The 25,458-nt window shown below is 41.9% G+C and overlaps 1 protein-coding gene across 5 annotated transcripts in view; it reads right to left on the bottom strand.

The window, feature by feature from the left end:
* Nucleotides 1-25,458, bottom strand: part of LOC114043363 (Na(+)/H(+) exchange regulatory cofactor NHE-RF3-like) — a 102,756-nt gene that overhangs the window by 6,860 nt on the left and 70,438 nt on the right. For 3 of the 5 annotated variants that reach the window (XM_027862456.1, XM_027862453.1, XM_027862455.1), the window contains 5 exons: nucleotides 12,120-12,331; nucleotides 11,221-11,449; nucleotides 8,745-8,881; nucleotides 5,921-6,116; nucleotides 3,817-4,013 (listed from right to left, as the gene is read on the bottom strand). In XM_027862456.1, the coding sequence (XP_027718257.1) occupies nucleotides 3,817-4,013; nucleotides 5,921-6,116; nucleotides 8,745-8,881; nucleotides 11,221-11,449; nucleotides 12,120-12,329 (969 nt within the window). In that variant the 5' untranslated portion in view covers nucleotides 12,330-12,331. Of the gene's footprint in view, nucleotides 1-3,816; nucleotides 4,014-5,920; nucleotides 6,117-8,744; nucleotides 8,882-11,220; nucleotides 11,450-12,119; nucleotides 12,332-20,124; nucleotides 20,207-25,458 lie in introns of those variants that run through there. The other 2 variants (XM_027862454.1, XM_027862457.1) reach the window with 2 other exon arrangements.

Raw genomic sequence — 25,458 nt, 5'->3', positions numbered from 1 at the left:
CAGTTTTCCTTCAAATAATCCCATCCATCCTCCTCCTTTCCAACTGTGGGCACAGTTTATGGTCCATCTCTACTGTCTTTCTCAAATACACATACCAATGGACAAGCTCTTTTAAGTGTCCATCCAAATGCATGCTAAAGTCTAGGCAACAGACATTCTTCATCTACTTTATCTTTCCTGTGTGGATGAACAGGCTTTGAGTGATTATAGCTGTCTTCCAGGAGACTCTGCAGTGTCTTGGGGCTTAATACAATCAGCATAACGTGAGCCACAAACAGGCGCATCTGCAGACATCACTGCCCACTCAATCTCTCCTTCACCTGTGCTCTGTGCTGCATCTCCTCGGGCACAGCGGTGGAATACCTTTGGTGAGCACATGTCTTACCTGGCATTTATCATCTGACAGTCATCTTCTAAGTAATCCTAAATGATCTCAGTGTATGAATAGGAGCCACTTGGCTGCAAATGAGTCCATTTATTCTACTGAATCAAACGCCTTTTTTTAATGCATAATGGGATCTTATATACTCCATCTGTTTCAGTTAATTGTGAGATGGAAACAAAATCCTTATAACAATTATGCATAATCAAAGAAAAAAAATTACTTCGTTGTCCATGTCCAAGAAACATGCCTCATTCTGTACCTTTAATCCATTACCTCTTTGACCAGTGGTAGGTTTTATTGTTGACCCTCTGGAATCTTGGTTGGTCATTATATAATACGTATTTTCTCTGAAAGTACATATTTCCATAACCCTTTATTCCTGGAGAAAAGTGCATTATCATGATAATAGCCAAGTATTTCATAGCACTTCACATGTGTTATTTCACTGTATCTTCATAACAATCTTGTGAGACAGATGCTGTTATTATCCCCACTTTACAGATGAGGAAACTGAGGCTGAAAGAGGTTAAATGGCTTGCCCAAGGTCACAAAGGTGGCAAGTATCTGAGGAAAGGCTTGAACTGAAGGTCTTCTTGACTCCAGGTCCAATGCTCTATCTGCTGTACAATATAGCTGCCTGATAACTATCATTACATCTTTGTCTTGAGCTGTGTCCCTAGAACTGAAATCTAATTATCCACCATCCTTCCCATAGCGTCCTTTCTCTTATGAAGTTCCTACCTTCAGTTGTTTGCGGTGATGAAAACACCACCTGCGTCCCTAAATCCTCTCCTTTCTGATCAGTTCTTTAGAATCCCAAGACACTGTCTAGCTTCCTTCCTGACATATTCGTTCTCACATATTTGTTTTGCTTGTTTGTTACAAATGAAACAAACAAACATCTTCACGGCAGCTAGGTGGCGCAGTGGATGGAGCACCAGCCCTGGATTCAGGAGGAGCTGAGTTCAAATCTAGCCTCAGACACATAACACTTACTAGCTGTGTGACCCTGGGCAAGTCACTTAACCCCACTGCCTAGCCAAAAAAAAAAATCTTCACATAAATCACTGTTAGTGGGTAGTAGTTTTCAAGTTGGGCAAGTCTCCGGAGGCCTCACTCACGTCCTCAGTACCACAGGAAGGCAGCATACCACTGACTGACCCTCTGAGGAACCTGTAGATGCTTCTGTATCCCTTACCAAGGAGCTGGCCCTGAACGAAAAGGTGTGCTCCCCAACCCATTATTTCTTTGCAAAACTGGTAAGACTGAGTGTAGAACACTACATATAATGTCTGATTTTTGGAGGGTTATGTTGATTAGTTTTGCTGAGCTGTTGTCACCATTTTTTATTCTTTTCTTTTTTTAACAAAAGACTGCTTTCTGAGAGGGGCGAAGAATACAGTAGGAAATGTAGGTGAAGTAAAGACCAAAGACATCAATAAAAACTTACTTTAGAAATAAACAGCATAATTTAAAAGAACCTCAGGTCACCTCCATTCAACAATGAAGCACCAGAATAAGACAAGTGGAAATTTATAAATATGGGGCTGCTACGTGGTGCAGTGGATAGAGCTGGGCCAGGAGTCAGGAAGAGTTATATTCCTGAATTCAAATCCAACCTCAGACACTTACTGTGTTGACCCTAGGCAAGTCACTTAATCCTTTCAGCCTGTTTCCTTATCTTTAAAGTGAGTTGGAGAAGGCAATGGCAAACCACTCTATTATCTCTGCCAAGAAGGCCCCAAATGGGGTCACAAAGAGTCGGAACAACAACAAAAATATGTATTTTCACCTTTGACCTTCAGATTTCTATTTAAAGTTCATTTAATTAGGTCAAAAAACCAAACAGATTTTTCCCATGTGATATGAACCATGGTCAAGAAAATCAAATTCCTTTTTTTAGAGCTAGACAGCTAGGTGGCACAGTGGATAGAGTGCCAGGCCTGGAATCAGGAAGACCTGAGTTCAAATCTGGGCTCAGATAGTTATTAACTGTGTTACCCTGAGCAAGTCACTTAACCTTGTTTGCCTCAGTTTCCTCATCTGTAAAAAAAAAATGAGCTGGAGAAGGAAATGGCAAACTACTCCAATATCATTGCCAAGAAAACCCCAAATAGGGCCACAAAGATACAACAAGATACAACGAAAAGAACCACAAGGATCATTTGGCCTAACCACCTTATTTTACAGATGAAAAAACAGATCTCAAATAAGCCAAGTGACTTACCTAAGGTCACATAGCTATAAGTCTCTAAAGTCATGACCAACAATAACAAACAAAATCAAACCATCACTTGGGCCTTCAGGACTTTCTTCTCCCCAAGATTTCAAAGTCACTAGAGATACCCTATGGTATCTTCTAATACCATTCGTTTACTTGGGAACCTATAAGAATGAGTAACAATGAGTGGATCTGATGCCATTTCTAAGCTACACGTTCCAAGAAAGAACAATTCTACCTCTGTACTCGGCAGCGGGGAGCGACGAGGTCAAACGCCCACCAGAGGCCCCCCTTCTCAAACTAAAGAATGGCTCCTTGGTAGGCCCTTCCTCAATGCTCCATCACCTTTGGGTGACTGCTTCAGAGAGTGCAACTTCTAGACAGAACCATGTGCCTGTCATATAGTCCCTACACCATGGAATTTCTTCTCTTCTTTTTCTTCTGTGTCATGTTTTTCCATTGGTAACTTCCTGACACTGGTTTTGATTCCCTTTTGTCCCCTGAGATGTTTTTTCTTCCCAGGTGTTTTCCTGGATGATTTCTCCCATCCTTCCTAGGAAGCCTTCTCTTTAATAAGACAAAAGAGATAAAGGTCTTCTTCAGGCCCCTTTAGCCTCCAGCATTTTTTGCACATTTAATTGATGAGCTCTTGGGGCAAGAAGACAAACATGGCACCTACCAAGCAATTCCCTTAACACTCATACTTCTGTCTTCTCAAGTTGAACTATAGTCTTGTATGATTCATTCTGGAACCTCTGCAAATTGCCTGTTTTATTAGCTTTACATTACATTAATCAAGAATCACAGTATATAGGGCTTATCTTTCAGGCAGTCAACAAGCACTTCTTAAGCACCTACTATGTGCCAGGCACCATCCTAAGCACTGGGGAGACAAAGAAAGACCAAAAACAACCCCTCTTCTCAAGGCACTCACTCACAGTCTGATGGGGGAGACAACAGGAAAATAACTATGTACAAATAAAATATGAGCTAATTAACAGAGGGAAGGCACAATCATTAAACGGAATTGAGAAAGGTTTCTTGTGGAAGATGGAATTTTAACTGGGACTGAAGTGGAGATGAGGAAGGGCATTCCAGCCATGGGGGACAGACTGTGAAAATGCCTGGGATGAGATTTGCTTTCTGCAGTGAGCTGTACTATACCCATGAAGCAAATATGGTTATTGGACCACACTCTTCTGTAACTTACCAGTCTGTACATGGCATCGGTTTCCTTGTCTACCACCAGGAGTGAGGTCTGATCTCCACCCTTTCTAATCTTCTCCACGATGCTGTCATGATCCAGCATTTCCACTGACTCTCCATTGACAGCAACAAGCAGGTCATTATTCTTCAGACCAGCTGCTTCTGCTGGGCTTCCAGAATCTATGTCTTTGATGATCTGACCTACTCCCCATAAACCAAATGGTCAGAAAAGTTCCTCTCTTTCCAGGGTAATGCCCTAACTACAGAGATGATGAGAGTAAGGATAAGGATGGAAGGGTACAGAGGAGTAAAGGACTCTGTATTATTTCTTAAACTGTTTAAGATTAAGATCTTCAATGACAAAATCTATTCCCTCCTTTCATCTACTCACCCCAAATTAGGTAAGCATAGAAGTGGAATGCCCTTGGGAAATGCCCATCCTCCCTGTCATCCCCGGGGGACTTTGCAGAATGGGAAAGTACATGCATCCTTCATCCCTGCTCAGAATTCTCACAAGGCAGTAGGCTTGACCTTTAATAAGGAAAGATACTTTGGAGGTGAAAGAAAGTGTTGGGGTGGAAAATTTCAATTATATTCTACTTGAACAAAATAGTTTGTGTGCTTTAAATCTCAAAACAACTGGAGCAGGCAGTTATCACCACTCTCATTTTACAAATGGTTAAGCTGAGACATGGAAAAGTTTAATGATGGACCTAAGGTCACAGAGTAAAGAATGATCATGCTCCCTTCCCCACCACCCATTCGCATTATTCCCTTATTCCCCTTCAACTTTCCCACCCCAAAGTTCCAACCAAAAGCCACCCACCCTTTCCACTGTGCCCTCTGGAATGACTGTTCCACAGACAACAAACTTCCCCTTTATCTTAAATGTTTTCTTATCCCACTCCTTCCATCTTCTAACACTCACTGAAACTTTGCTCTGCCAGATGATACGACCTCCTTGGCCACCCTTTCTGGTACTGGCAACACTTTCACTCATTCCCCTTGGCTCCCTGGTCACAGCAGGAGAGTTGGAATACTCTTTGCTCACCATTGCCATTTCTAGGTTCTCCCCCATCTCCATTACTCAGTAACCTCTCTGCCTTAGAAGTTTATGCAATTCATATCTACCACCCAATCAAACTCCTGGTAGCTCTTGTCTACAGACCCTTTCTTTCCTCAGCTAGTTCAGTGCCTAGCTCACAATTTTTCTCTCCTCCCCAACTCCTGCCATTATATTAGGGGGCTTCAGAATACATACTGACTTTTCTCTCAAACTCCCCTATCACTCAGTTCCCTAACCTACTCACTTCCCATGACCTATTCCTCCACCCCCAACTCAGCCATATGCAAAGATGGTCAAGAATTAGAGGTGATTGGAGTCTCCATCTTTCTGATTCCAAATCCAACCAATCTAGCCACTATACTATGCTGTCTCTCTCACAAACACATAGAAGGTGCTTAATAAATGCTTAATGAACTAGCTTAAATTGATATTAATGGCCTCATACTAGGAGACTTCAACATACACACTGACTCCCCCTGAAACACCATCACCACTTAGTTCCTCAACCTACTCACTTCCCACAATCCTTTCCTCTGCCTCACCTCAGCCACACATGAAGATGGCCATATCTTTGTTTTTGTCATCCACAAATGACAATTCTGAAATCCTCTTATCTGACCATAACCTATTGCCTTTCCACTTATCCCTCTGCCTTCCCTTACCAAACTCTACTCTTCACCCGATCTATGACCTCTACTCTCTTAACCCCTCAGTTCTCTCCCAGGCCATCTCCCCTACACTTGCCACTCTCTCCTCTTGTCCCGCTCTTGACCTTTTGGGGAACATTCAACTCTATACTGTTCTATTTTCCTGAGTCCCTACCCCCATCCCGTATCATTTTGCTCCGTTCCAAATCTTGGCCTTGGATCATTCCCACCATCCACTATCATAAAGTGAACCCTGGTATTGGACCCTACCCTGATCTAAGGATTGATTCAGGTTGTCCCCACAGAGCGTCAGGGGAGCCTGACAGAACCCCGGGGCCAGAGTTTGACAGAGAAGAATCAGACAGTTGAGCCTAAGAAATCTGGAAGCTTCTTACCTTTCTGCCCTGGGCCTACTCTCAAGTAAAATCCATAGCCACTCTTTCCCTTGGTCATGTCCACAATCCGGGGCTTATGAGGAAGCAGCGTCAGACTGGCTGTCTCTCTTTTGAGCTTTATCTTATGCTCGTTGTAGTACTTGTCCACGTCCTTGTCTATCAGCAAAAACATAATCTGGCTCCCAGCCTTCTTCACCTGTAGAAGCATATGGAAGACAGTTATGTCCCCATGGACACATTGTCTAAATGTACTGACATAGCTTACAGCCTTCCTGGCTTTAAGATGCTGGTAGTATAAATGGATAGAGCCTGAAGTCAGGAAGACCTGAATTCAAATCCTAACTGACTGGCTGTGTGTCCCCAGGCAATTTACTTAACCTCTCATCTGTAAAATGGGAATGATAATGGGGTTGTTCTGAGGATCAAATGGGATAATATTTGTAAAGTGCCCAGCACATAGGAGGAACTTAATGAGTGCATTTCTCCATTCTTTCCTCCTCCTCTTTGAGGTCAGTCAACAAATATTTATTAAGTGTCTACTACAAAAGTACCTTGCTGATCCCAAGAGATACAAAGAAAGGCAAAAGACAGTCCCTGACCTTAGGAGCTCACAGTCTAATAGAGTAGACACCACACAGACATCTATATTATACAGGATAAATTAGAAGGAATCAACAGAGGGAGGGGTCCCTGGCATGGGGAGACATCATCTCTGGCTTCAGGCAGCGCTCTATTCTCCTGCTGTCCTTTTGCCTCTTAGCTGTGTACCTTCTTTCTACCTTCCTCTCCAGTTTTCTTTTTTTTTTTTCTTTTTCAGAAGGTTACATTCCCCATGAAAAGATGGGAAATTCCTCTGAGAAGGAGATTAGAAATACACTGAGGTCAATAGGAAAAGTAACTAGAAGGCATGTGGGAACAAGGAAAAGGCAACCATAAGGACCACCTTGTAAAATCCTAAATCCCTTCAGGTCTCAGCTAAAATCCCCCCTTCTACAGGAAGCCTCTGCCAGGCCCCCTTAATGCTAATGCCTTACCTCCTGTGTATTTCTCCTTGAGGGCAACTAGATGGAGTCACTGTGTGTAGAGCCCAAGCATGAAGACAGGAAGACTTGTCTTCTTGAGTTCAAAGCTGGCCTCAGATACTTACTAGCTGCATGACCCTGGATAAGTCATTTAACAATGTTTGCCTCAATTCCTCATCTGTAAAATGAGCTGGAGAAGGAAATAGCAAACCACTCCAGTGTCTTTGCCAAGAAAACCCCCAATGGGGTCACAAAGGGTCAGAAACAACTAAAAAACAATTCAACAACCAACAACATCTTGTTTCTAAATAGTTGTTTATGTGTTGCCTCTTCCATTCGATTCTGAGGTCCTTGAAGGTAGGGATTGCTTTTGCCTTTCCTTGTCTCCCCAGTGCTTAGCACAGTGCTGGGTCTTTAATGGGCACTTAATAAAAGCTTATTGATTCAACTTGACTTGACTAGATTCTCCTTGGACTACATAAATGTCTTTTAGATTTTCAGGAATCAATTTGACCTACTGGTTTAATATGTCCATATTTGAAACATGCTTTTCCACAATCCATGGTGCCATGTTGAATTCTCAAATCTGAAATAATTGGGAAATCTAGGGACCAGTTTAACCTTATACTCCTCAGACACCTGGCTAAACAATACTATATAGTTATAACCTTATACTCCTCAAGACACCCGGCTAAACAATACTATATAGTTATCTCCCACCACATACTTGATAAAATGTGTCCTTAAGGGAAAATTTTTTTGTTTTCTTTTTTTTTAAAAAGTATCATGAAACTCTTGTGCTTTCAAACTTAGATATGTGTCCTCATAGGATAGAGGGAGAAAGACTGGAGCTGTCATTTCATCAATACAGGGAACTCCCAGGTGAGGATATTCCCTTTACCAATGCAAGTCAACAGCCTCTCTGGAATTTATAGTTGTAGAGAGTTGTCTAGAGCTCTGAGAGTTTAAGTAATTTGCCCAGGGTCTCGTGGGACCTGAATTCATGTTTCTTCGGCTTCAAGAGCAGCTCTCTACTATACTCTACTGTCTCTTACAGGAACAAAAACAAAAACAAAAACAAAATCTCCTCATGGATTTAGTTTAAATTTTTGGTGAGGATGTTTTGAAATACTATTTTCCATAAATATGCTCTCCAATGGGCAACCAGTAAATGGATGAATGAACAAAGAGGTATATGTTAAGCACTTACTATGTGCTAAGCGCTGTAATAATCACTGACAAAGCAAATACAAAAAGAAAGATCACTTCTGCACTCAAGGAACTTATATCCTAATAAAGGAAGACAACATATATAATGGAGTAATGGCAAAGAAAGAGTGTTTTGAACTGGGAGGTTACAGGAATGGTGAGCAGAAACATGGGGTAATCCACTGACATATCCTTTCTAGGAAAAGTAATGTTGATTTTGGTCTCAGAGCTGGAAATGGAAAAGGGATAGCGAAGGAGTCTGGCCAGTGGCAGGGCATGAAGGTGACTGAAAAGCAGCAACATGGTGGGTCTGGGTGGTCTACCTCTAGGGAATTCTCACCAGTCAAAACTCAGGGCCTCAGGGCAATGGTCCCCTGGACCCAAAATGATATGGAACTGGCCAAAGACCTTATTCCAAGCCCTCCATCAACTCTTCTGTGTTACTAATCAGTCTGTCCCTGGAGGGCATGAAAATTCCTTCTGCCCTTCCTTCATTCTGGTCCACATCGGTCCTCTCCTTCCAAGTCTTGTCACCAGTTTGAAGAAGAGAAGATATATGTAGCAAATACCACCTCAGCAAAACTGGGCTATACCTTTTCAACCACCTCCTCATGACTGGCATTTTCCACATTCTCCCCATTCACTTCAATCAGACGGTCTTCAGGCTGTACTCCGGCCTTTGAAGCCACACCCTGGGGAACCAGGTCAGTCAGGTACACTCCCTTTTTACCTAGAATGGAGGGAGTGGAAGGAAGGGAAGACAATTCATTCCAGGCAGCAGAAGGGCACAATTCTGGCTCACCAACACCCTAACATCTGAAAATGAAGGGACTTCGTCTGATAAAGTTAAAGTGCAATTTCACGTCTTTGTGGTTAATCCATTCTTTCTTAGCAAACAAGAACAAAACCCTGGCTTCTCAACGGCGGTAAAAGAACAGCACAATGCTTAGAACCCTGCACAGAAGATATCTGTTGATTTGCTCATAATTCTTGATCCTCTCTAAAATACAAGTGGGTTGTAATTAAGAATCTTATGGGTAGCAAATATTTTAACCAGAATGCACTAAACAAAGATGCTTAATCACTGTATTACCTGTTTCCTGTTTTTCCCTCTACCTGTGTGACCACTCTTCCTTAGTTTCCTTTGTTGGATCCTCATTCATATCATGCCCACTAACAACGGGCGTCCCCCAAGGCTCTGTCATGGGCCCTCTTCTATTATCCCTCTATACTATCTCATGGGTTGTTGGTGATCTCATGGGTCTAATCATTCTCTCTGTGCAGATGACTCCAAAATCTACATATCCCTCCCAGTCTGTCTCCTGAACTCTAGTCCAGCATCACCAACTGCCTTTTGGACATGTTGAACAAGATATCCTGTAGGCATCTCAAACTCAGTATGTCCAAAATAGAACTTACTATCTTTCCCCCAAAACTCTCTCCTCTTTCTAACATCCTTATTAGTGTTATCGACACCAATATCCTCCCAGTCACCTGATCTCAAAATCCTGAGAGTCATCCTTGACTGCCTACATAGCCAATCTCATACTAGAGCTTATCATTCCTACTTTGACAACATCTCCCCCCAATATATCCCCCAATGTCTTCTCACATTGATGAGTTCTTGGATCTATTAAAGCTTAAGTCACAAGTGGAATATAAGAGAGTGAGCACTGAGGAAGCAACTGATATTATAAACTACTTCTCAAAAATAGAATCGCTGTTGATGGTAGCACCAGGAGGATCATCTTTGTGGAGCATGTTATGAAGGAATTGGTAAAAAGCATGTTTCTATAAGGCTAGCACAAAGCCCACTGAACAGAAGGATGCAAGCCAGCCCCAAATTCTGTTATATAGGGAGCACACTAATTAGCCAAGAAATTGAAAATTGGATCAAAAAGTGTCTTCCGAGAAGCTACACAGAGGCAAACCCAATGGCCAGAGATAAGGTCCTTATGAACAAAAATTTCTGTGGGCTATTAGAATGAAACAAAAGTTAGAGCTACAAAGCAAAACACAGTCTTCAGGTGGAGGTTCCAGGGAAAGGATGGTCTTTTCAAGCAAACATGCATCAGTCAGTGACATTTACTGTCAACAATGTGAAAGAGACATATCTTCTTGCTAATATCCTTCAGCTGATAAATTGGTTAGACTGTGCCCTTGACAACTCTGTTATCTACCCATGCTCATTTAACTGATGATTGCTGCCTGCTACAGTCATTTTAACACACTGAAATGGTGTGGAATCTGAAAAACTAATAAAATGGGTTTGTACTCACTTTTTTGCTTACTAATGCTAATTGTTAGGTTTCATATTAATCTGAGAAGGTTCACCAATAAGCCTAGCTAAATAAGACAATAGATTTAAAACAGATAATGTACAATCTACTAATTTGGATATAATTGGACACTAGCTATGAAGCCTACCCACAAATATGTTTGTGAAATAATTGGCTAGGGAAGGATTTGGCCATAAATAGGATTATTCCCTACGTGGAAGAAGTTAACTGGCCTTTAAGGGGATCAAACCTGCAATCTGGAGCCTGTTAACATCACGTTCCAACCTCTTTCATCCATTGACATGAGCTAACCAGCACAGACACTACAACATTACCAGACTCTGCCTAGAAGACAGTGTACCCAATCTTATTTTGATAAAAAGTAAAGTACAGTAATCTGGTATAAGAGAGTACATTGGGAAAGTAAGAGAAAAGAGGTATTGCTGGCCAACAAACGACTGTCCTAATCCCCCACCCTCCCAGAATGGATCCAGAGGAAAATCCAGCCTCCCCTAAAGTGATGAAACATAAATCCCTCAAGCGTATTCCAGTCATGGAAGCGCCAAGAAGAAGGGTCCTAAGGCACTTGACAACCTCCTAGAAAGTGTGAGCTAAAAGGGACAGCTGAGAATCCAAGTGTCGGGTCTCTTTTAAAGTCTGCAGGGAAGGAAACAGCTATCAGATAATTAAATCACCAAACTGACAGGAAGAAGAAAAGCAACTTTCTACTCGAGAAACCCGGGAAGCGTAAGGAAGGTTTCCAAGTCAGGCTCTAGCTCAGCGCACTCACCTTGGACCGTTTTCAGAGAGAAGCCGTAGCTACTTCCCTCCTTGACCAGGTAACAGAGCCGGGGCTGGCTCCCTGCACCTGCTACCCCATTCATCGCTGGGGCTGACTCCTTGTGGTTCTGACTCAGTTCCTTCAGGTTTATCCCTTTTTTTACTGCTTGTTCATAGGATGCGCCATCCAGAACCAGGAATATCACTGAATTCCCACTTTTCCTGACCAGATCCACAACCTGAGATGAAGAAGATGAGATTCTGTGAGCAAGCTAGAAAAAAACCATGGTAAATACCTAACCTTCGCTTTGAGTGACTCAGGTCCTCACTCTACATGCCTTGGTGTTTTCCTTGTACTTCTCTGTGCCTTTGCCACCCCCAGGTAGCTGACGGTGTCCTCTCATGCCGCTCATCCTCCCTCCAGGTGGAACTATCCCTGAAGATCCAAAGTCAGATTAGGTTCAGCCTAGCAGAGCTTTTCTAGTCCTGAGAGGCTCCAGCACATGTGACCCAATTCCAGCCCATAGGGCCCCTACTAGAGGAGAACCATTCTTAGGTATCTAGTCTGTTCAGTGGTTGTTGTCCTAAAGCATAACTGAAATTTATTGGTAGAGCAAAGTAGTTTGTGATTCTGGATATGAGCCTTGTGATCCTTGGTAAATGCAGGAACTCTTGGCTTGAGAGGCAGCTTCGACATATAAGGCTTTGGAGACCTTCTCTAACTTCTTAGGAGGGAGAACAGAGAGACAGAAAACTGCCTTGGTTGACTGATGGAGGACAGAAACATAATCCCTCACTAGGACAAAATCTCTGGGTGCAGAGAATGTATTAAGCAAGGTTATAGCTTATAATCAAGCTTATAGGTTAAGGAGAATGGAGGGAATAGGAATCCCTACAAGTCTCATTCACCTGCAAGTGTTCTTCTTTGTCCACATACACCCCATTGATAAAGAGGACCCGGTCACCATCTCTGAGGCCTGCTTTCTCAGCGGGGCTGCCCTGTTCTATCACACGAACCAGGTGACCCTGGACATCTTTCTCTATCCGGAGGAAGAAACCATAGCTTTGCCCATCTTGTTTGGAAAGTTTACATTCTCGAAGTGTGAAGGTAGAGGCCATGTCTATTCACAAGGGAGGGAAGAAGAGAGAAAGAGAAAATATGTTGATTATAACAGCCAAGTGTTGCCACAGTGCCTAGAGTGCTGGATCTGGAGTCAGGAAGATTAGAGTTCAAATTTGACCTCAGACACTAGCTGTATGACCCTGGACAAGTCACTTAACCTCTGTCTGCCCGAGTTTCCTCATCTGTAAAATGGGAATAATAGCAGCACTTACTTCCCAGTGTTCTTGTGAGGATAAAATAAAATAATATTTGTAAAGCATTTTGCAAACCTTAAAATGCTACAAATAATAGCTACATAGCTATTATTATCATCTACTACTCAACTTCCCCAGAGTTGATCTACATGCCATCTTCTCATTGCCAACAGAAGGTCACATAGAAGGTGTAGAATAGAATAAACTAATCTAAGCTGAATGAGAACCATCTCCTCTTATCCATGGACCGAATGAACAAACCACCCAGGCTAATGGGAACCCTCTCCTGTAACCCTGGGACTTCGGCTCAACCCTCACACTTAATCCAATAGATTCTGGCAGAGAGTTACTAGAGTTTAGAAAGTCACCTCCCAGCTGCCCATAACCCACAGTAACCTTTCTCTTGTTTCAATGAAAGTCAAAGAATCTCTGATGTAGGCACCTACAGACCTGTCCACTGCACCAAGAGACAGCACCCACCACAATACTTTGCCCATAGTAGGTTTTCAATAAAGACTTGTTGATTAAAGAGAGAGGAAGAAAGGACAAGGCCATCTGTACTCATGAGCCAAAGAAGAAGAGGTTTGACTTGCTGAGCCCTTCCCTGGATCCTTCAGATAGAGGAAAAAGGAAACACTGCCAGCTGAGTTGTTCCAATTCCATGCTTTTGGATGGAGAGGTTATAAGGCTAGAGAAATCCCTTAGTAAACAGCTGCTCCATGCCCATCATCCTACTTGCATGATGCAATGGCAGATACCATGGCAGATACAAAGAAGTAGAAAGATGGCTTCTGCCCTAGGGAACATGATAATCTAGCTATAGAGAAAAGACAGACCTAATCCAAACGATGAAATAATACAAGGCAAACTTTTAATCGGTACAATTCTAGGATATGTGATACTAAGTACTCAAAACTAGGCTCAAATTCCACCTTCCTCAGGAAGCCTTTCCTGGCTGTCCTGCTCCCTCGGGCTGCTAAGGCCTTCCCTCTGAGATTGCCACCAATTTACCTTGTATATATCTTCTATGTACATAATCGTTTGTGCGTTATCTTCCATTAGACTATACGTTCTTTAAGGGCAAGGATCGTGTTTTTGCCTTTCTTTGTAAACCCAGCCCTTAGCACAGCACCTGGCACATAGTAAATGCTTAATAAATGTTTAGCGACTAAATGACTGAACTGGGCAAGATTAGTGTGATACCTCACGCTGATAATCAGGAATTTAGGGAGAACCCCAAATGATTCAAAGGCATAGAAGCTTAGTTCAAGAGTTGTCTTTATGTTTGTGCAACTCCTTTTTTTTAAAGGACCAGAGTAAAGTGGAAGCAATTCCCCAAACTAACTGAATTCCTTCCCATGCCTCTTTGTCCATTGTATTCAGATGGAGTTCAAGCCTTCTGTTCTCCTCATTGTTGGAAACTGGAGCCCAAACTGACACTAACTACCAATAGTTGTGGCGTGGCACCCGGAGGGGTAAAAACACAGACCTTCTGGTTGTGCTGCTTAGCCCCTTCTTGGCTTCATCAAGTCAGAATTCAAAGGCCAGAGTACACATGGGGTAGGGGCCACACAGATGTTGACATGAGGATGGCCTCAGGGTGGCAGAACAGAGTTTGGGATTATGTTCCAAGTGGATAGAGCACCAGGCCTGGAGTCACGAAGACTCATCTTCGTGAGTTCAAATCCAGCCTCAGACACTTACTAGCTGTGTGACCTTGGGTAAGTCACTTAACCCAGTTTGCCTGAGTTTCCTCATCTGTCAAATGAGCCTGAGAAGGAGATGGCAAACCACTCCAGAATCTGTGCCAAGAAAACCCCAAATGGGGTCGCGAAGAGTTGGACACACCTGAAATGACTCAACAACAACAACAGATCTATATATAGGCTGTCTCTGAATAACTCTGCCATACGCATCTCGAACTTTCTGGTCCACTGTCTCCCACTTATAAACCCGTCTCTTGCTGGAAGATTTGTGAAAACAAATGTGACAATGTCCATAAAGTGTTCTGGGATTCTTAGGAGAAAAAAAAATCCACACCAGCTCCAGATCTTCACCTCGCCCCTCAGGGCCGACCTAGACATACTGCACCAAGCATTCTTGGTCGGACTCTGCTATTTCATGCAATCTCAGCCAGTATCAGTCAGTGCTGATTAAGACAGTGTGACTCACCGAAGGCAGGAAATCACTATGCATTTGGAATATATAGAATATAATTTACTTTCATATTTACATAAAGACTTTCAAATGATCATAACCTAACAGGGAAACAGAACCTGAGTTACTTACCACTAAAGGTCAATGTGGCCAAAAAAAAAAAAAGTGAGGCAGAGATGACCCCAGGGCAGCCATAGATCATAAGCACACCCACCTAAAGCTGGAATGGACCTCAGAGGTCATCTGTCTGGTGCAAGGGATCTTAACCTGAAATCTGAGAACTGAATCTTTTTAATATCTTGATAACTGTATTCCAATATAATTGGGATCTTTTGTAATTTTATGTATTTTAGGCACTTAAATACATTCTGACAAAGGGTCCAAAGGTTTCACCAGGCTGCCAATGAGAGCCGTTACACAAAAAGGGTTAAGCACCCTCAAGAGTTCAATTCCTTCATCTCAGGAGAAAACTAAGGCTCAGAGAGGTTTGGGGCCTCGTCCACGGTCACACAGCTAGTGAGCAGAAATGGTGACATCTGAACTCAGGTCCCCTTTTGGCAAATACAGTAGACTTTCCACTACACCACACATTGAAAATACTCTTTCCAAAAAGCACCTCAACTTTCTTTATCTAACTTGAATTTTTAAATATCATAAAACTACCCCAACTATCATATGTGACAGAAATGATGTCAGAGAGAGAATATTTACGATCAGCAAGTAAGTCAACATCCCTTTATTAAGCCTTTACTATGTGCAACTGGGTAGTACAATGGATAGAGTGCCAGGCTTGAAGTCAGGAAGACTCACTTCCTGAGTTCAAATTCGGCCTCAGATACTTTTAGCTGTGTGACCCTGGGCAAGTCACTGTTTGCCTCAGTTTCCTCATCTGTCAAATGAGCTGGAGAAGAAAATGGCAAACCACTCCAGTTTCTTGGCCAAGAAAACTCCAAATGGGTCATGGAGAGTCGGACAGGACTGAAAATGACCCAACAACAATGTACAAGGAATTTTGCCAAGTGCTTGAGATACAAACAAAGGCAAAAACACAGTCCCTTCCATCACATGTGCAAGTGTGTACTGAAGCCAGCACTTATGGGCTCAACAACCAATTATTCAATTTTCAGTATAAGCATTTACCTTGCAAATTGGTGAACTCTGCAAATCAGGGCTTGATACATTGTTTGTTGATTGTCTAGACTTTAGCAAGTGATGGAGAAAGTGTTAACAATACAGATTAAACTTTAAAATGTCAAGTTCACACTTCTTTTTGAAAAGCCAGTTGTTAAACATTTACAACCACACCCCTGCAAGTCATTAACTAGGTGCATAACAAGACAGACATAGAATAAGTGGAAGATGATCTCAGAGAGAGAAGGCACTAACAGGCTAGGGGGTAGGGGGAGGTGGCAGGGATCCTGCAGAAGATGGGAATATGAGATGAGTCTTAAAGGAAGCCGGGTAGGAGGAAGGTGAGGAGGGAGAATATTCTACACTTAGGAACATCGGGAGCAAAAACATGGAGCACGGAGATGAAGTATCATGTTCAAGGAAGAATAAGAAAGCCTAGTCCTGGGCAGCTAGGTGGTGCAGTGGATAGAGTACCGGCCCTGGAGTCAGGAGGACCTGAGTGCAAATCTGACCTCAGATACTTACTAGCTGTGTGACCCTGGGCAAGTCACTTTACCCTTATTGCCTTAGGGTAAAAAAAAAAAAAAAAAGCCTAGTCATTTGAGGAGACTATTTCTCATTGCCAGAAACACATAAGAATCTGCACAAGAACCATTTGGGCTCATTGACATTTCTCCTTCCTATTATTCTTCTAATTTGTAGAAATCAGCCCATGATCATGGAGTGTCTTTTAGACTCAAAATCCACATGGTCTCTCTGTAGTAATTTCCAGTAGCTGATCAGTTTCATATGATTGTGAAAATTTTTACTGACCCTCGCTGCCTCACCACCATAAAAGGGATGGATAATGTGGAATGGCCAGTCTGATTATCTTATTAAAGACATGTAGTTACATCACATTACCATCCTTAAAGTAATTGGAACAATGAAAGCTCTTTTGTTAAAGGAGCTAGTTTAATGAAAAAAAAAAAGAATAGAACATCAATTTTTATGTAAATGGAAATTTCTACAATCTATATCTGCCTCACAAGTAGGTTAAACATTCATCCTACAACTTCATTTCCTTTATTTCATTTTCTTTCTTCATGGACAGTACAACATTAGCTCACCCATTTGGAATGAATAGAATTTGAATCAATAAGGTCTTAAAATATTCTGCCTGTTGGAGTCCACTGTGGAGCTACTTTTTAAATGACAGCTCTACTAATTTATAATAAACTCTAAATTTCCAAGAAATTTTCTTTTTGTCTTCATCAGTGTAAGGAACTGTTAATAAGGAAACTCTCCTTATGAACAGATCAGCAACTGCTCTGCAATGTATAGTCAGACTTTAGAGAATTGGTTTCCCAGAGTTACATGTTCAATATGTCTCAGAGGCAGAATTTGAACCCAGATCTTCCTGACTCTGAGACAGCCCTCTACCCACGATACTATGCTGCCTCCCACATTGGGACAGGAAACAAAATATTGTGTTTGGTTAATTAAAAAAAACAAAAACCCAGTCATATACCCCAAAAGGTCCAGAAAGAAAGGTTCCATATATACCAAGATATTTATAGCAGGACTCTTTATGGAAGCAAAGTAGGTGCCTTTCAATTGGGAATGACTAAACTAATGGTGGTGCATGAATGTTAATAGTGTTGCTGTGCTATAAGCAATGACACATACAAAGAATGCAGAGAAGGACAGGAAGACAAATGAACTGATACTGAGTGATGGAAACAGAACCAGGAAACAGCTTATTCAATGACTACAGCAATGTAAATGTAAAGAATCATAAAAAGAAATTGAATGTTGTAAAATTGTAATGACCAAGCTTGGCCCCAGAGGATATTTGAAAGAATTTACCTCCATCCTTTCACTGCACCAGGAGTATGAAGTAATTGCATTTGCTGTCAGGCATGGTCAGTGCAGAATGCTTTTATTTCCTTGTTTTTAAATCTTTGTAACAAGAGGCAGCTAGCCAGAGAGAGGAGGGAAGAGGGATATAGCTGGGAAAAGTACTTGATATTGAAACAAGTTATCAATAAACATATAAATACAGAAATCTTTTTTTAACACAGCCACCACTCAGCGTTGGAGCCCTTCGAATTTCAAAGTTGACAGGGCCCAAGGCCAGACAGAGTTTTATCCCCTGTGTCCAGAGGATATCACTAGCCCCTATAGCAGGGTGAGTATGGCATGGTCATCTCAATTTTGTTCGGCCACTTAGCAAGAGGGGGCTCAGGATTCTGAAATAGAGATTCCAGCTTGAGAGGAGTTTTTCTATTTCAACAGCCCTCTTCCTCACTCACACACCATCTACCACTTCCTGAGGAGCCCCAAAGACCAGAAGTTACCGATGTAGAGGTTTGCAACAAGTAATTGTCACTAAATTTCCATGACCCCACATGTTTCTTTCTAGATTTTCTCTCCCCAATTCAAATGACCCAGATAAAACATAAACAGTGAAAGAAAGCAGAAATTATTCTGAGCTCTGGGGAAAAGAATCAATATTTGACAGAAAAGACTCCTGTTTGTACAAGAGGTGAGATAGGGATGCCTGGCTGATGGTCAAGACTCCTGTAGAAAAGGATAAAAACCAGGAAAATTATGGTATCTTCCTTCCTTTTTGGAGAGTTGTTATAAGGAACTCCCAGTGAAGAAACCCCTGCCAATGCAACCAAGTAAGCTGCTCTGCAGAGCTGCCGGGGCACTGAAAGTGCCCTGAGGGCATGTGAGTGACTTAACTATGCCAGGGTGGATCAGAGGCAGGCCTTGAACCCTGAAATTCTTCCTGACCACCTACTCTCTATCCACTAATTCCATGTGGTTTCTCTGGGGTTTATCATCAGTCATGATCGTTAGTAATGATAGCTTGGATTTACAATGCAGCTTTCTTCTAAAGGACCCGGATTAAAGCTGGTTGAAATAGAAAGCGTAGTGGGAAGGAAAATTCGAATTGCCTCGGAGGCAGGGTAATTGTGTAATGATTCCAGGGGGAGGCTAAATGGGAAGTTAATGTGACGTGGCTTTGTGCCGAGTTGATGTGGGATGCACAAAAGAACAGAAGCCACTGGGTGAGTTTTGTTTTCCTCCCTGGGGGAAGCAGCTACTGAGGGCTGTGCCTTCTATTTTGAGCCTACCGACTAGACCACATTGTTGAGTTCCCTATCATCATCATCATCACCACCCGCAGCCTCAGGGGAACTAGTCTTTGCTCAAGTCATAGAATCTCTTAGCAGTAAGGGACTCCAGCTGCCATCACTGCCGACCCACACTCAAATAAAAATTAACTCCTTCACATACCCAACAAGCGGTCGATCAGTCATTCTTTAAAGACTAGTGAGGGGAAAACCCACTATTTCCCAAGGTGCTCTATTCCACTTTAGCCCGGACTCAGGAAGATGAGTTCAAATCCAGCCTCAGACACTTACTAGCTGGGTGACCCTGGGCAAGTCACCTAACCCTGTTTGCCTCAGTTGCCTCATCTGTCAAATGAGCTGGAGAAGGAAATGGCAAACCGCATCAGTATCTTTACCAAGAAAACCCCAAATTTGGCAACGGAGAGTCTGACACAATTGAAAACAACTAAATAATAACTTATTGTAAGGAAGTTGTTGTTTTGTTTTTTTTATTCTGCCCCTCTACAACTTCTACCCACTGCTCCTACCTCTACCCTCTGTGGCCAAGCTTAGAGATTAGACTAGTTTTTCCACATAGCCCTTCAAATACTACAGGACCACTCTCATTTCATACCTCTAATTGTCTTTTTCTCCAAATTAATTTTCCCCAGTTGATCCCCAGACGGCATGATCCCAAAGCCCTGACCAGCACATAGTGAGGCTGAAAAATGCCAAGATTAGGGGGACCATAATAACAGATACTTCAATTTTACCTTCGGCCAACATGGCTGATAAAGACCCGTTGATAAATTCTTAGAGCTATTACAGATGTTGGTCAAGTTCAACCTCCCATTTTACAGATGAAGATATCAGGTACCTTGCTCAAGGCCACTAATTACTGAAATTGTCTCCTTCCTAAAGGGAGGCCTTTGGTCAGTGCAGTCAGTGGAGGCCTTTTGGTCAGGTCCTTGGCCACACCTAAGTTAGTGCACCTAGCATGAGACTGCATTTTTATAAAAGAGGGTCTGTAACCTCTGAACCTCGATCCTTAGCTCTGAACCAAGCAGAGACAAAGACGACTTATTTAGAAGCTGGGGCTTGTTACAGAAATCCAAGCCTAATCTTCTTTAAAATATAAGTGATTCCCTTCCCCTCTGCCCTCTCTCTCACTGCTATAGCTCATGTCCTCAGAACACAGCAATTACCTGGGCTCCATTGGGTTACCTGGGCTCCATTGCAGGGTGAGGTTCTGCCCCAACCTCCTGGGACCCTGTAGGTAAATTGTTGCCTGATATGCACACACACACACACACACACACTCTCTCTCTCTCTCTCTCCCTCCTCTGAGCCCTTCCCCCTACCAATGAGAGAGTTAGTTTCTTTGAACTACGTTCTAGAGTGCCCACTTTCAGTATCCACCAATTTTAAAATTCAACAAACATTTAACACTAAGAACCAGAAAGTTCACTTTAAATGTCCTTTTAAAAAAACATGTTTACCAGTCATCCTAGGTGTATTTTCTTTTCATACTGATAATCACTCAGTGTCTCTGAAAATACATTTCAGAACCCAGGGCTATGTTTATCCCATCATAGTCTGACAGTGTCAATATTTCAGTCTCCTTTTACAATGTATTTCGTTAAGATAGGAGACAGTATGACGTAGTGGGGAAATACAGGATTCTATTCTCTGGAGAGGACCTGGGTTCAAATCCTAACTCTGCCATGTGGCCATGGGCAAGTCTCAATCTATCTCTGCTATTCTAGGAGATCTGACTGCTGTGTACAGAAACTGGCTTTGTTTCAGGAGCTGAAACAAAACTACTCTAAGAATTGTAAGTATCAGTCATAACAGAAACTGTAGAAAAAGACCAGAAATGGTGGTATGGGAGAAGAGAAAGGAATGTCAGCTTATCAAGAAGTCCCAGCAAGGTACAATGGAAAGAGCATCTGCTCTTAAGACAGAGAGTCTAGGTCAAATCTCGCCTCTGATGCCACCAGTGTGAAGAAGCCAGGTAAGCCTGGAGTCAGGAAGACATGAGATCTAATCTGGCCTCTGCTACTCCCTAGCTAGTCACTTAACCTCTGTCCAACTCAGTTTCCTCAGATGTAAAATGGGGATTATAATAGCGCTTATTTCAAAGGATTGTTGCGAGGATCAAATGAGATGACATTTGTAAAGTATTTATGTGCCTGACACAGAGTAGCTGCTTAATAAATGTTGTTCCCCACCTCCATCTCAGACAAATCACTTAACCTCCCTGGCCTTCTTTCTCCTCAGCTATAAAGTGAGGAAGGTGGACTAGATGGTATCTGAGGGCTCCCCTCCCAGTTCTATATCTACGATCTGACCTATGGGTGCTTTTCCAAAGCTATTTTGGGCATCAAACACTTTGGGAATTAAAATATAATAATATAGTAGACACACCCTAAGATCTCTTCTGACTCTGAGATTTGGTGAAATGCTGGCCCTTGATGTGATGGAAAAAGAGATAGAACTGTGTCCGTGGGTAAGCAATACCCTTGAAATAAAAGGGGTTATGGGCATTTTTTAGTAAGAGAACAAATTATGGCTATTATCATATTGAATGAGTACATTGGATATATTTTAATGCTTATTTCATAGTTAATATATTAGAGAAGAAAATATGGCTTCTCTAAAATCTAAAATATGATTTCTCTAAAATCACCCCCTTAATCATGATGGCATCATGTTGGCATCAAAACAAATTGGTGTCAAAAATTTCTCACAAAACTGTCACCATGTCAAGCATACCTCAGCATTCCACAAAACCCAATCTGAGAAATACCAACCCAAACCAACAAAGCATGGGGCCATTGGAGTCTTAGTGTCTTGGTTTTGTCTCCAAAAACCCAAACAGTCATGAGAAGCCTGAGAGAGGCAGTAGAACAGTGGACAGAGAGATGAACTTGAAGCCAGGAAGACCTACGCTCAGGACCTGCTTCTGACACCTCCTGGCTACATAACCCTAGACAAGTCATTTATTCTTTCTATGTTCTATATTCTCTGAGACTCCAAGTTGCAGGGAATAGACCTGTACTGGTAGGGGAAGTTTCCTTAGCAAGGATTTCTCTGTACCTATAAAATCACAGGCCTGATGCCCGTCCCTAAACACTCATCAGGCATCTGACATGGGCTGAGTCATCAGCTACCCATTGAGAGGCTCCAGAAGGTGCCAGGGTGGCTTGTGACATGTGCATTTGTGAAACATTCTCTCTTCCAACTCCATAAGCAGCAGCAAAGGTAAGATATCACTGATGTTAAAATCAACAATGAAATATTTTAGTGACAGTCCACTTTGAACATAGAAATCTAGATACAGCTTGATCAACCTGTCATGTTGGCAGTTACCCATCTTTGGACACTCATAGATACCAAAAGCCCCTGAGAAACTGGTCTACTCATTTAGCATTTTTTACATTCTATTTTATCAATTAACAAAAATCCAAATTATTTTCTGTTATGTCCTTTCCTCTCTACCTCCGGAAAGAAAGGAAGAAAGGAAGAAAGGAAGAAAGGAAGAAAGGAAGAAAGGAAGAAAGAAAGAAAGAAAGAAAGAAAGAAAGAAAGAAAGAAAGAAAGAAGAAAAAACCATTATAACATATGCAGAGTAAAGCAAAACAAATTCCCATATTGGCCATGTCCAAACAATATATGTCTCAGTCTGCACCCTGAATCTATCACCTCTCTGACATGAGACAGGCAACATGTTTCATCATAAGGCCTCTGAAAACATGGTTAGTTATTGCATTGATCAGAGATCCTAAATCTCTCAAAGTTATTGGTCTTTACATTGCTGTGTAATTGTATGGATTGTTCTCCTGTCTTTGCTCACTTCACTTTGCATCAGTTCATACAAGTCTTCCCAGGTTTCTCTAAAACCACCCCCTTAATCATCTATTATAGCACAATAGTATTCCACTACATCATATACATAATTTGTTCAGCCATTCCTTTGATGGTACTCCCTTAGTTTCTAGTTCTTTGCTACCACAAAAAGAGCTGCTATAAATATTTTTGTATGCATGGATCCTTCTCTTTCTTTACTCTCTTTGGAGTACAGACCTAGTAGTGGTATTGCCAAATTAAAGGGTATGTATAGTTTGTTTGTTTTAAGATTAGACTAGAAGTTTAGGGTAAAGGAGAAAGGGGGAAAAACATTTATTTAGTTCCTACTATGTGCTAGGCACTGTACTAAGTGCTTTCCAAGATTATTTCATTTGATTTTATGAGCCAACCATTCAAGAGCTTTGATCTGCTCCATTTCAGACCTGGACCAGTTCACTCCTCCCAGGAACTCACCATATTAATCCAGAACTTGGCATAGATACTAATCAGCTTAGCCTACTTCAGCTCTGAACTCCTGGACTCAAGCAATCCACCAGCCTCAGCCTCCCCAGAAGCAAGGATTACTGGTGGGAGCCCCCACCCCTCTGCTAAGCACCATTTAAAACCTTTTGGGGCAAGGTTCCAAATTGCTTCTTACAGTGTCTGGATCAGTTCACAGCTCTACCAACAGTGCAGTAATCCGCTCGTTTGATATTCAGCAGTGAGGCAGAAGTGGCATTGTCCATAAAAGAGGCACATCTTTTCAACCCAAGGTTCTCTCATGCTAATGAAAAGTTATGTCAACAAGGAAAGTGATGCCAGTGGGGGAAATTTATGATTCTGCACTTAATTTCAGTGAAAGGTGATGCCTTGAGGGCCAGGGTGCAGAAAGAAAATGAGAAACACAGCAGTGAGATGTATGGGTTGGAGCAAGGGGAAGGAACTGGAAAAGCAGAACAAATACAGGTGCCTTTGCCACGGTCTATATCTGAAATCCCCACCTATTGAAAATCCTGCACATTTTAAAGCTCCATGTTCCATGAAGTCTTTCCAGACAAAACTCTCCTCACTCATCCACTCCCTTTTATTGGTAATATTCCTTCCCCCCTTTTGACCTCATGTAGCATTTTGTATCTCCCCAAAATAACAATGGGTGATATTTATAAAGTGCTTTATAATAACGAAGCGTATTTTACATATCACTTCATTTGAGCCTCATAAAAATCCTGTGACTTATTTCATCATATCTGTGCCACTAGCAAACTTAGGACAGTGAGCTTAGCTTTGACTTTTAGTAAAATACTAGAACATATTATTACGGGGATGGTTTGTGAGCATCTAGGGAAGGAAACAGGGATCTCTAAAAGCTACAATGACTTCAGAAAGAACAGGTCAAGGCCAGATAAAATTCATGTCATTTTTGACAGTTACCTAAATTGGTAGATCAAAGAATGCTATAGAAATAGTTTACCTAAATTTAGGCAGTTGATAAGGTCTCTCACTGTAGGGGACAAGACAGAGAGATACGCATTAGATGATAGTACTTTGGGCTATACTAGTTGACCTAAAAAGTAGTTGTTAACATTTCTGAGTCTACTTGGAGATTTCTAATGGTATGCCTCGAAAATCTGTATTTGGTCTGGTGCTGTTTGACATTTTTATCAGCAACTTAGCTAAAGCCACAGATGGCATATTTACTAAATAGCTAACACATTGCATGACAGAGCTAAGATTGAAAAAACAATGGGCTGAATCTACTAAGATTAAATTTAATAGAGATTAATATAAAGTCCTGTAATTATTTTTTTAAATCAACTTCATCTATATAAGACAGTGGAAGTGAAGCTAGACAGCAGTTCACGTGAAAAATAATTAGATGGTCTGGAAGACACCAAGCACATTTCTGATCTCTCAATCTTCAGAAAGAACAATTCTTTCCCCTAACACTCCTAATAAGAGTGTTTCCCAAATATCACCAGCCAGATTGATTTCTTCCAAAGGCCCTCTAAGTTGGATAAGAAGTTGATTGAACCCCATGTTGAAAGAGAGACCAAGAGAGACAGACAGACACCAACGATAAAAGTCGGCAATAAAGCTGATACTTGAAAACAACTAGGTCATCGTACCACTGGCTAGACTAGGGATTTCCCAAATTGCATTCATTTTTGTTTAGTCTTTCATATCTTTGTGTCTTCCTTTGGATTTCTGCCGCTATTACCCCAATCTAGGATCATATCTCATGTCTGGACCATTTCAGTAGCCCCCAACTAATCTCCTTGACTTCAACCTCTCCCCTCTCTAACACACGATGGCCAGATAATCCAGTCATCCACGTTTACAACCTTGGAGTAATCTTTGACTTTTCTACCTCCCTCATTCCTCATAACCAACCCTCTTTTCTCATAATCACACCTTCATCCCTGGACTTTCACCTGGACTACTAAAATAGTCTCTTAACCGATCTACCATGCTTTTAGTCTCTCTCCTCCCTACTCTATTCTCCACATAGCTGTCATTCCCTAACCTGGTTGCCTCTGCCTAGAGATTTCATCAGCTTAGGGGGCTCCCAATGAGGGCTTTCCTCTACCAATTCAGACAGGTTCCTACTCCACAACTTCAGGTCTTGGAAAATTGCCTGGGACACTACAAGGTGAAAGAGCTTGCTGTATATGGACATACAGTCAGTAGAG

This window comes from Vombatus ursinus, unplaced genomic scaffold (genome assembly GCF_900497805.2).
Source record: "Vombatus ursinus unplaced genomic scaffold, bare-nosed wombat genome assembly UNPS02014768.1, whole genome shotgun sequence".
Classification (NCBI taxonomy): Eukaryota; Metazoa; Chordata; class Mammalia; order Diprotodontia; family Vombatidae; genus Vombatus; species Vombatus ursinus.
Note: the sequence above shows the minus strand (reverse complement) of the source record. Positions and strands in the feature narration are given on the sequence as shown.